The sequence below is a fragment of the Anneissia japonica genome, unplaced genomic scaffold (assembly GCF_011630105.1).
Source record: "Anneissia japonica isolate Jap-2015-1 unplaced genomic scaffold, ASM1163010v1 scaffold19810_len32185_cov119, whole genome shotgun sequence".
NCBI classification, from domain to species: Eukaryota; Metazoa; Echinodermata; class Crinoidea; order Comatulida; family Comatulidae; genus Anneissia; species Anneissia japonica.
Window position 1 is genome coordinate 19685 of NW_022693273.1, and position 11918 is coordinate 31602.

Genomic DNA, 11918 nt, shown 5'->3' on the forward strand with positions numbered 1-11918 from the left:
GCAAATGGCCGAGTGATTAGCAAATGGCGCCGCAAGCTACAGCCAAAATATCGGCGCTGGTTCGAACGGCAAGCTCGTCTATGGTTCTGGTGGTAGAACAAGTCTTCTCGGATGAAGACTATAAACCGTAGGCCCTGTGTATACAATGGCTCGAACCCAGTACATCTCTTCGAGACGAATAGGAGGATACCCCAATGTACTGGAACAGACAGCCCCAGTGGTGGACGGCAAACATGAAGCGACCATTAGGGGCAAAGAAAGTATTTGATCGAATTCATAGTCCACATATCAAGCGCCCTGACCATCTTATATTAGATGGATATGTGCACTATATAAAACTATTTTATCATAATAATAGTAATAATAATAATAATATTTATTATTATTATTATTATTATTATTATTATTAATAATAATAATAATTATTATTATTATTATAGCCGGATTTATATTTGACCGACAGCTGTTTTATCTTCATTTTTATTGAAAATTTATTAAACCATTTATAAACAAACCTAGAAAATAAATAGATCCAAGTTACTGTTAATAAAATGGTCGAGAGACAACAGAAACTATTATGAGTCCGTTACTGTCGCCCCTCTTCAAAGACAGTAAATACAACTTTAAAAATGAAGTGAATAGAAAATAACACACTTCTTTGTATGAATAAATAACAATATTTCTTTTGTGATTATTTACAAATGTAGGCCTATTATTTAGTTGACTCTAGCTCCGAGTCTAATTAGTTTTATTATTATAATGATAATTAATACAAATATTATTATTATATATGTTGAGCTTCCATGAGTTATAGTTTAGTTTAGTTTCAATTCTTGGGTTTTCAATATGTCAGCTTTGTTTTGTAGTGTTTTAATGTGTTTGCCGATGTTAAACTTTGGAATTCAGGAAAGAAATTACATACGGTAACTTTAGACATGTTTAGACCATATCACACTTGTTGTAGGCAACCCTTGTTAGATAGACACTTCCCCCATTAAGTTTGTTTAAACTGTTTTTCCACTTTTCGATTCCTGTGAGTCGGTTCTTATCCTAAGCTCTAATTGGTTGCGCATTTTTTTCGCTTCGCAAGAAGTAGGAACAGTTCGAACTACTAATTTCGCTGAAGCAAAAAACTTTGATAGAAATGTAAATGCGCATGCGCAAGAACCGAAGTATTTGATTCGAGCAAATAAATTCGCGTAGTAGAAAACAGACTTTAAAAGGCTGTTTTTACGAATGGACGACCTTCGAAGCACGATCTCCTGTTGATCAAACCAAGAACCGTTTGGAGAGGAACTTAAGCCATACAGTAATACAATCTTGCACTTTCCCAATAGGACAATGTTTTCAAAGTAGTGATCAATACGAAAAAAAGCAAATTATCATACTGTAAAATGTAACTTTCCACTAATGTAAAATATACTATTACGCAAAGCCCCTCCTTTCAGACACCCCTATTTAGAGACTTTTTCTAAAATATCCTTGGGAAATATATCTTTTTAAACAACGGCACATCCCTATTAAGGGGACTGAGACAATTTCCGAGTGTCCAATATGGTCGAATCAATACATTTTCAACTCATTAGGTAGACACTTTTTTAAAATTGTAATACTAATCTGCATCGTATTACTACGTCTACAATAAACTCAAAACTACAATATTTAATTCCAATTTATATTGTGACAACTTGACATGCATTTAACATTCAACCAGATTTTTTTGTTCTTGATCCTTAAAATTGCTATCGGTAGGCCTATGTAGTCTCACTGTATGCGTTACTTCGTACCAACTAATCTTTTCAATATTTAACCTTATTTATGGGATTAGTGGTTTTATTTATTTTTTCTGTGTACTTCTTCATATAGGATTAAAATTTATAGCGTAACATTTACCCTTATGGCTTAGTCATCACTCTATGCTGCTGTATCTCTGACAGCACTTGAACCAAGAAACAATACAAATTGTATTGGTATAATTTCATTCATGTTTATGTCATATTACAATTGTTCTGTATTAGCATTGCTGTCACAAATAAGATTAACCGTGTTAACAACCTTTAAACGGGTCACGTCTGGAATTTCGCGGAGGCATGCCTCCGGACCCCCTAGTGTAGCGTTGTCTCGATCAGCCCATATTCACCCTCTTTCGGCCCCCTGTTGGACAAATCTGGATCCCCTTTTTACGTTTTACGTAACCATTTATTATACATCAATATTAACCCCCTAAAAAATACAGATCGGTTTCCCACAATTCAATACCTTAACTATAATCAACCCCGAAGCAGCAAATCATAAACTAAAGCACCTAACAATAAGTTCACCAAGATCAAAATACAAATATTAAACCATCCCCCGCCAAAAATACCTTATCTACAATTACACGTGTGGAGTTCATTTATTCATTCATTTATTCATTCATTTCTTTATTTCGTAAATAATAGCCTCTGGCCTTTACAAATCACATGTTTATACCATATTCGGACATACAAAATATTCTTTTTTTAAATGCTTTCTTTAAGTAAATAGATAGACGACGTATTTTATGAAAATTATAATTATCACTGAGTGAAAATAAGTTTAAGTCGAGAATGTATTGCTTTTTGAGGAAAAAAAGGACACACTAACAGGAAATGGGTTTCGTCTTCTATAACACAATTATCGCAAAATAAACATATATTTTCTCTAGTAATATTTATATGACGATCTCTTTCTATTATTAAATTATGGTTTGACAAAAGTAATCGTATTGTTCTTAGTTTAAAATTTAAATGAAAAATGTATTTGTTAAGGGAATTTGGTATGTTTAGTGAGCTATAAAATGTTAATCTTATGTTATCTTTTATCATTTCATTTCCTGTGTGCAGTGCAATGTCCCGAACTCTCTCTGTAAAAAATTGCTAAGAAATTCTTATTTACAGGCGAGTCCCACATGTACCCAAATCCCAACATGTTTAAAATCGATTTTATTCCAAATGCCCAACAGTCGGTTCCGTTTTCAGCCCACAATTGCCTTTGATAACATATTTTTGGTAACTTAGAATGTTCCATCATTATTAATTTTTATCCAATAACTTATCATTTTCATAACGTGATAAAATTTAATAGGGAACCTTCCCAATTTACTTCTTACTCCCTCATTTGGAGCGGACCGCTGGACATTTAGTACAAATTTACAATGTCTTAATCGCAATTCAATCATTAAATAAATGCATCGATACAATTTCTACTTGTGGTTGATTCAATGGCAAAACTTTCGCTTCCACAAGACGTTTCCAGCTCAGCTCATGTGCCAGGTCTGTTCAGTGAAGTTAACGGTCCATCAGAATACAGTGTCCCATCTTCAATCAGACAGTATTTAGCATTTAGTTCCCAAATACTAACTATCTCTGCTATTCCTCATTTTTCTTGTTTCTTCTTGTGCATAAGCAGACAATATTTAACATTTAGTTCCAAAATTCAATTTGTACATTATGGGTTAATAATTAAAAGTCCATTGTACATTAGATGTCGTAAGTCGTTAGCTAACTAGATTTCCAAGGATTTTATTGGGCGTATCAGTACTGTATATAGTGTTACGTTAAGAATCAAGGTTTTTCTAATATAACCATATATTTCTTGTATTTGAATACATCAATTATACTAACTATCAATAATCAGGTAAAACAAACTATAAATCGATATAAGCAACTGCAAATGAACATAATAAGCACAGAATAAGCCTATAATGTTAATTGTTTGTGTACTTTCAACTTCCAGTAATTACTGGCTCCTAAAAAATATATAAACTCGACCTTCTTATCCCAAACTATCTTATTATTTCCAGTTACCTAGTGCTTTCGCCAGTTTAAGATGAGACAATTTAAAAAACTGGAACTAACGCTTTATACTTTTTTTCCCCTGTGCTATCACACTGACGATTCTTTCTCATTGAGTCTCTTCTCAGATGTACCACTCCCTGAATTTCAAATCCGTATCTACGATCGTACGCAAATCAATCTTTATTTTTCGTACAAATTATAGTCCATATGCATCAACCCCAAAAAGGTTTCCATATTCCCATTGCATGGAAAGTGCACCCCTAAAGTTCACAAGATCATTTCCATATTTTCATGACAACAATAGCATAATATAGGATTCCGCTCTCTTGTGACAATTGTAAATTATTAATACAACTAAGTTTACTTATAAAGTGTAACTTTTAGGTTAATTAATATAACATTACAAAAAAGCAATTTCACCATTGTATTATTACCGTACTTGCGCGAATAAGCGCCCGGGTGCTTACAATATTTTTCGCACTTTCTGAGGGGCGGTTATTCAAATGGTACGCTTATTTTAAACAGAGTGGAAATTGAGGGGGCGCTTATGGAAATAGATGAAAATGCAGGAGTTCTTATGGAAACTTATTAAATTCATGCAAGAGGAACTTTTTGTTTTATAATAGTTATAAATAAGAATGGAAAAACGTATTGTTATTATTGATATTTGACCACAATAACCTCATATTATCGTTTTAATACTCTAATGAAATGCGAGGCCAACTTCGTAATAATTGCCTCCGCAATTTGTAATACTAGTAGCGTTTTGTAATAAAAGTCGCACTTTGTAATAACCTGTTGCAATTTCTAATAAACGTTGTCACACTCGTTAACTAGAAATTCTCCTTTTACTTATCTGAAATTTTTCTTGATTATTATTTTTCCCATCGAAAACTTAAATCGATAATTGTTATATTTAACTGTGTTTTCAAATAAAGAAATATAAATTTTGAGATGCTTTATTATAAGAACATTTATTTCAAATTACAATATTCATCATAACAGTACTGAAAATGTGTATCAAAATCCACCAGTATTATGCCTTTAGGCCTAAATACCATTATTTATTTAAACTTTAGTTGTAAAAATAAGTTAGAAACACTTGACTGCAATATTATTGGTGTAGATGTTCAAAGAAACTTATTTAAGCTACAGAAGTGCACAGTTTCCATTAAATGCCTCGTTCGATTTAATATGTTATCTGAAAGCTATTAACTTCAACATAATTATTTTGTTTTCTTTTTCTTCTTTTCGTTTATTTACAACTTTAAACATCCACAAAGAACTCTCGTAGGTCTATTTTCTTTCGTCAAAATTTTGCCAGAGATGTTTATGAACATGTTTTATTTCATTCTAAACAGGTGGTAATTGCAGTGACTTCGAATATGACTGGTGTGGCTGGACTAATTACACTAGTTCTCATTATTGGACGCGTTCCTCTGAGAGTACCGGTAGTGGTCAAGGTCAGTTTCAGGTTAAACTTACTACACAGTCGCTTTCATCGATTATTTTATTTGTATTTTTATTTAAAGCAAATGCTCTATAGGCCTATGCACTTTGTATCAATGTATTCAAGAACGAAATATATTTTAAAATGGATAAAATCATAGATAAACGAAATAAAAAAGCAGATGAAGAATGTATACGAAACATACTAACAGGGCCTGGTGAAAGTTTAGTAATAATAATAAAGATATTTATGATAATGAAAATAATGGTAATGATATTATTGTTAATAATATTACGATAATGATAATAATTATAGTAATAATATTTATAATGAAAATAATAATAATAGGCCAATAATAAAATTATTATCATTAATATTGTTATTAGTATTAATAATATCGATAATAAAACTAATATCAATATTCATAATAATAATCATAATAATAATAATAATACATTTATAATTGATATTATTAATATTAAGAGCACTAATAATAATTTTAAATATAGTAATAATATAATAATATAAGTTATAATAATAATATTATTTAAAAAAAATGAATACTGAAAATCGAATGATAAATAGTAAATTTTTGATAATTTATTCATTATTTAAAATAGTAAAAAAAAAACATGTGCATTACCGTAAATGCTAGAATAAGCGCCGCGGCGCTTATACATTTGTTGGCGGATTCAGTGCGGCGTTTATTCAAGAGCGGCGCTTATAAAAATATATTGGCCTGACGCTATCCCATGCCCGTTCCCATGTTACCTATTTCACGTATTCCTGTACGTACGTAGTTCAGCAAGCCCATCACAGGTCCTATTATCGTAAACAAATAATACTAGGCCTATACTACTATATCTGTTTTTCTCATTGCAATAATGAGAAGTGATGTTAAAATTACAAAAAAAAAACAATAAAAATGTAAAACAAAACACATGAAAAAGAAAAATGAAATCATATTTAAGAAAATTATAAAGTAAAAAAATAAATATTTAAAAAAAAATTAAACTTTTTAAATTAAAATAAAATAAAATTAAAAAAAAAAAAAAAAAAAAAAATAAAAAAAAAAAAAACAGAAAGAAAAAGAAAAAAAAACCAAAGTGACTCACCAATATATCTCCTCAAATAAATCTACTAATACATCTAGGCCTAGTTTTAGGTTTAGTGCCGCATAGCATATTATCCCGCTAGACCTTGTCTTCTTATTAATTTTACCTTATTGCGCCCCGTTCCTAGGCCTTGTTATTTTCCCGTTGTGTTTACAATATAACCTAATCTTCAGTTTACAAATGCCTATAGGCCAAGTACACATTTATTTAATTATTTTAGGGGATTAAACATTATAATATTCACGAATAACAGCCGTGCGAAGGCATACAGGTCTAGGCTAGGACTATGTATTGCAGCTGTCTCTTATACACATCTAGATGTGTATAAGAGACAGGTGTTATCAGGTATTCTTCATTCGTGATGACAGCAGGCAATGGAAGTATGTCAGTTTACAATTAATTAACCGTTACAATTACGAGCTGAAGTTACGAGGATATACTTTTAACGGAACGATAGCAGTCGATAACATTTGTATCATTGAAGGGCTATGTGTTGAAAAAAATGGTAATAAAATTGTGTAATTTTAATTTTTAGTAATTGTAAATAATTTTTAATGTGCAAATATTATTTGTAATTATATTATATGATACAAACAGTTTTAGATTTATGCTACCCTCTTTTTGTTTTGTTTTGTTCTTATTCCTGATATTCATGCTTCTTTATAAATGTTCTATGTGTGAAACATCGAATAAAGTAAATCAATCAATCAAGATGCTTAAGAAGAGGGTGTATAAAAAACTAGCATTTTAGAGTGTGAAATCAATTGTCACAAATCGGAATTAAACATCCAACGAAAACCCCAGTGACCCAGTGACACATAGGTATCTGCAAGGCTCCAATCACCTCCCCTCTAACCTGAAACTCCAGCACACCTCCACCTACATCATCTAAACTACTTGCTAATAATTTCGAAATGTATTATAGGATATAAAAAAGCTCATATTAAAAATATAATACATAGTTACAAAAAGTTCTGTAAGGAAAAAAGCCCACACAAAAATGATGCAAACGTATGTCTAAATCATCAAAATCCGTTAATAATTATTATATAAATTTATCTCCTTTACTATCTTTATTATTTTTTTCTTTCTTTCTTTTGTCTCTTCTCAACATTTGGTTATAAACAGTGGCGTATCTATGGGGTGTGACGGGAGCACGCCTTTCCAAAATTTACTGCACCCTCACAACATCCCTCCCAGTAGCCCACCAAAAAATCAAGCTAAAGTAGTTAAAAATTAAATAAAATCACCGTATTTCGCGAATTAGTGCCCCTCAACTGATCATCGAACCCCCTTCCCCCCAATTCACCTTCGCACCCTCCCCCTCCCCATCAACACCAACATTTCAAGACTTCCAGACAAGCCACTGGTTATAAAGCGCATAGATACATTGCATGTATTATGCGGCATATAAATGGAAGACCATTACCATCACCATTATATAGTCGCAAAGACCAATATTAAAATAGAATTTGTTTTGTAGTTAATAATTTATATATTTGGTAAAATGATGTCAACTCGCTTAAGCCTATTTAAATATGTTTAAATTACATGTAATTAACATCCTAATATTACATTTATTTTCGAGACTTCTCTCTCCAAGATTCATTTTTTTTTTCAATTTACTCTTTGGAATTTTTACTAACAACGCTATCATAGTTTCCTTATTTTACTAGTCGTAGGCCCGACTGATAACCATGCATTTAATAAGTTTCACCCATTAAGCCCTTAAAGATATACTGTCTTTAGTCAGTGTCTAAGTATCAAACGAAGTTTCTATTCTCTGGGTGATTACGACTAAGAAATTGGCGTAATTATTCGCATTTTCTCAATAATGATTATACTCTTCAATTAATTTAACCTGCTGTTTCAATCCTTTCTTATTATAAACCCAAAATTAATGATAACCGTATCCCGTCGTCCTCGACTACTGTCCAACTTTTACCCGCCAACGTAAGTCTGACCATAGACAAGATAACTAATTTCGCCATCTTTTTTTCCGTAGATTGTCATTTCCCTTAACATTGTAATAACGACTTGATATTTATTTTGATCAATAGTAACTTTTCATCTTTTTTAAATAGACGTGAAGAAGAATTGAAATGGATACATAGAAATAATTACCGACCTTTTTGCTAATTGTTCCTCAAGTTAACACCAAATCCAGCGGTCGCATATCATATCTATTAGCTGCCACTCTTTGGAACTCGTTTCCCAAACATATTGTTCCGAATCACCTCCAGGTGTTATTTTCAAAACCGAGCATAAATCAACATTTTTTAACATCTAAACATGCACAGCACCTTTGAGTTTTGCTCCGGCTTTGTGATATTGGCGCTTTATAAATACATTACTATTGCCATCAACAACATCATATCATCCTCATCATATCCTCATTCTCAGCATCATCCTCATCGTCTTCCTCATCATGGTCGTCAGCATCGATCTTGTCACCATCATTATCATCATTAATAATAATAATAATAATAATAATCATAATATTTTTATTACTATTATAAATATTATTATTGTTTTCCTAACACTGAAGAGAAAGAAATTTTGAGTTATATACTACCAAAACACTTCCGATACGAAAATTGAAACTGTTTGCATAAAAAATAATGATGGGGAGGAGGATTGTGAGAATGATGATGATGATACCGAATATAATAATAATCAATTTTAATTCCCTTATTCTCTGCTGTAAAAACAACTATAGGCCCATTGACATGCCCATCTGACGTGACTGTGGAGACCGACACTGGAGCGGCCACGGCTTCAGTTAACTATGCTAGCGCAATTCATACCAACTGTGGTAACGATTCAGTGATCTCTCCCGAACCTACCCATATCTTTCCAGCTCATCTTGAGATTGGAGTTAAACAATTCAACTTTACAGCTACAGATTCGTCGAGAAACAATTATACTTGTACGTTTACAATAACGGTTGAAGGTTAGTAATTGCGTATCATTAAAAACAAATGTGTTATATATATATATATAATTACACAACGAGTCAAATAGTACCAGATATGTGCCACCAAAATTAATTTGGTAAGATTATGCCAGACAGTAAATAGCTAACAAACTATTTACATGTCACGTGTCAAAGAACTTGGTGGGAGAAGAAAAAAGCGATATGATAATATTAATACGTTAGTCTTACAAAACCTATAACGGCCTCGACAATTGCTGCTATATTAATATATTATGTCACATTATTAAGATTTTCTTTTGCAATGTTATTATTAATTATTATTGTTATTCTATGATCTATATGGACATTATCTAAATAACACTAAATTAGCTAATATTTTTGTTTAAGTTTTTATGACAATCTGTTGCTTTTAATGTCTGAAATATATTAAATCAGGAAAAAAAATACTAAGTAACACATATGTTGCTACGCTAAAATAAATGCAAAAGTATGTTATAAAGTTGTATATTTATTTGATCGACCGACTGACTGTACTTCTTAAAAGAAAATACGTTAGTCGAGGGATCGTGTATTAATTTAAAGTTTAATACATTTTACTTTTGCTACAGATACCGAAAAACCTAAATTAAGTTGTCCGAAGGACGAGACTGTGGATACTGATGACGGTAAAGCCACGGCGTCAGTTGACTATTCAAGTAAAGTGAATGCAAGTGACAACTCCGGGGATATCCTTACAATCTCTCCTGATCCATGTGCAACATTTCCTACTGATCTTGGAATTGGAGAACTCAAATACAATTATACAGTTGCGGATTCATCAGGGAATACTGATAATTGCTCGTTTACAATAACAGTCCAAGGTTAGTATATAAACTTGGAAAAAAAAATCAATATTATTATCATTAATATAATAGTATTTATACGTTAGTGTTATATAGTGAATCATACAAACAATTCCTCTGTGTGCTTTACAATATTTTTTAAGCAATTTAATAAAACAAAAATTGATCCGCTACGCCAAAAGCTCAGATAAATATGGTTAAAAGATGTCATATTTAATATGCTTTTTATTAATTTGCTATTCATTATCAGTATTCTAAAATACTATATTATAGCTATGGTTTTTGGTAAGCTTTGATGACAATCTCTTGCTTTCATTTTTGGCCATTTTGGCCACTCTCGTATTAGTCTTATTTTGCTTTTCATTTTGTACTTACATTTTCGTACCTTAATAAATAAATACGAAATACTTATACGAATAAAAATATAATCAATTAGACGGAAAGCAAAATAAGACTAATTATAAAAGATATCACATTTAACAACATGTTTAAAATCATTTGAAAATCATTTGAACGACCGACAGAACTTAAATAAAATGCAAATATTTCAGTAAAACGATTGTTTATTAATTAATAACTAAAACGTATTTAACTTGCTTCAGACATCGAGAAGCCTACATTAAAATGTCCACCGAACAAGTCTGTAGATACTGACGACGGTAAGGCCACGGCGTCAGTTGACTATTCAAGAACAATAAATGCAAGTGACAACTCCGGGGATATCCCTACAATCTCACCATTACTCAATGAAACATTTCCTGTTGATATTGGAATTGGAGCACACGTCATGTTCACGTTTACGGCTAATGACTCTTCAGGGAATACTGATACTTGTACCTTTACTATAAATGTCAAAGGTTAGGGATTATGCACATTTTAAAATTAACATATATTTAATATATAATAATTTTACCTTAGTACTATACAGTGAATCATGCCAATAAGTTTTATATAGACTTCAAAATAAGTTTTCCATTCATTTAATAAACCACCAATAGATCTGCTATGCAAAATACTTTGACAAATGTTGTTAAACTACTGTATATGGCATATTAATATGATTTTTAATAATTTAATAAATTTATTATCAGTATTCTATGATACAGCTATTGTTTTGTTAAGTTTTCATGACAATCTGTTGCTTTTATAGTCTGCCATTATGGCCACTGTCATATTTTACTTTTTTGTTTTTCATTTTGTACTATTTATGCTTACCTTAATAAATATTATTATACGGAATACGAATACAAATAGAAAACCCTGAAGAAAAGCAAAATAAGACTATTTATAACAGATGTGAAATTTAACAACATATATTTAAAAAAATTTGATCGACAGACTAAACTAGAATAAAAAAGCAAATATTTTAGTAAAAGATCGGTTATTAATTATTAATTAAAATATATTTAACTTTGCTGCAGACACCGAAAAGCCTACATTAAAATGTCCACCGAACGAGACTGTAGATACTGATGAGGGCAGTGCCACGGCTTCAGTTGACTATTCAAGTAAAATAAATGCAAGTGACAACTCCGGGAATACCTCTACAATCATACCTTATCCCAATGAAACATTTCCTGTTAATATTGGAATCGGAGCACACGTCATGTTCACCTTTACGGTTAATGACTCGTCAGGGAATAATGCTACTTGTACATTTACTATAACTGTCCAAGGTATGTGATTACGCACATTTTACGATTTAGCGTACCGGTACATCTTCAAAACTAAATAGTGTTAAGTTCAAGATTGATT

The 11918-nt window shown here is 31.4% G+C and overlaps 1 protein-coding gene across 1 annotated transcript in view; it reads left to right on the forward strand.

Moving 5' to 3' along the window:
- LOC117100681 (hyalin-like) overlaps nt 1–11839 on the forward strand; it is a gene marked incomplete at its 3' end in the record, with an annotated part of 18445 nt that extends 6606 nt beyond the window's left edge. Inside the window, exons 3-7 of the mRNA XM_033240466.1 lie at nt 5180–5281; nt 9103–9336; nt 9930–10181; nt 10766–11020; nt 11585–11839. Coding sequence (XP_033096357.1) covers nt 5180–5281; nt 9103–9336; nt 9930–10181; nt 10766–11020; nt 11585–11839 — 1098 coding nt within the window. The remainder of the gene's footprint in view (nt 1–5179; nt 5282–9102; nt 9337–9929; nt 10182–10765; nt 11021–11584) is intronic.
- Between the last annotated feature and the right edge of the window lie 79 nt (nt 11840–11918).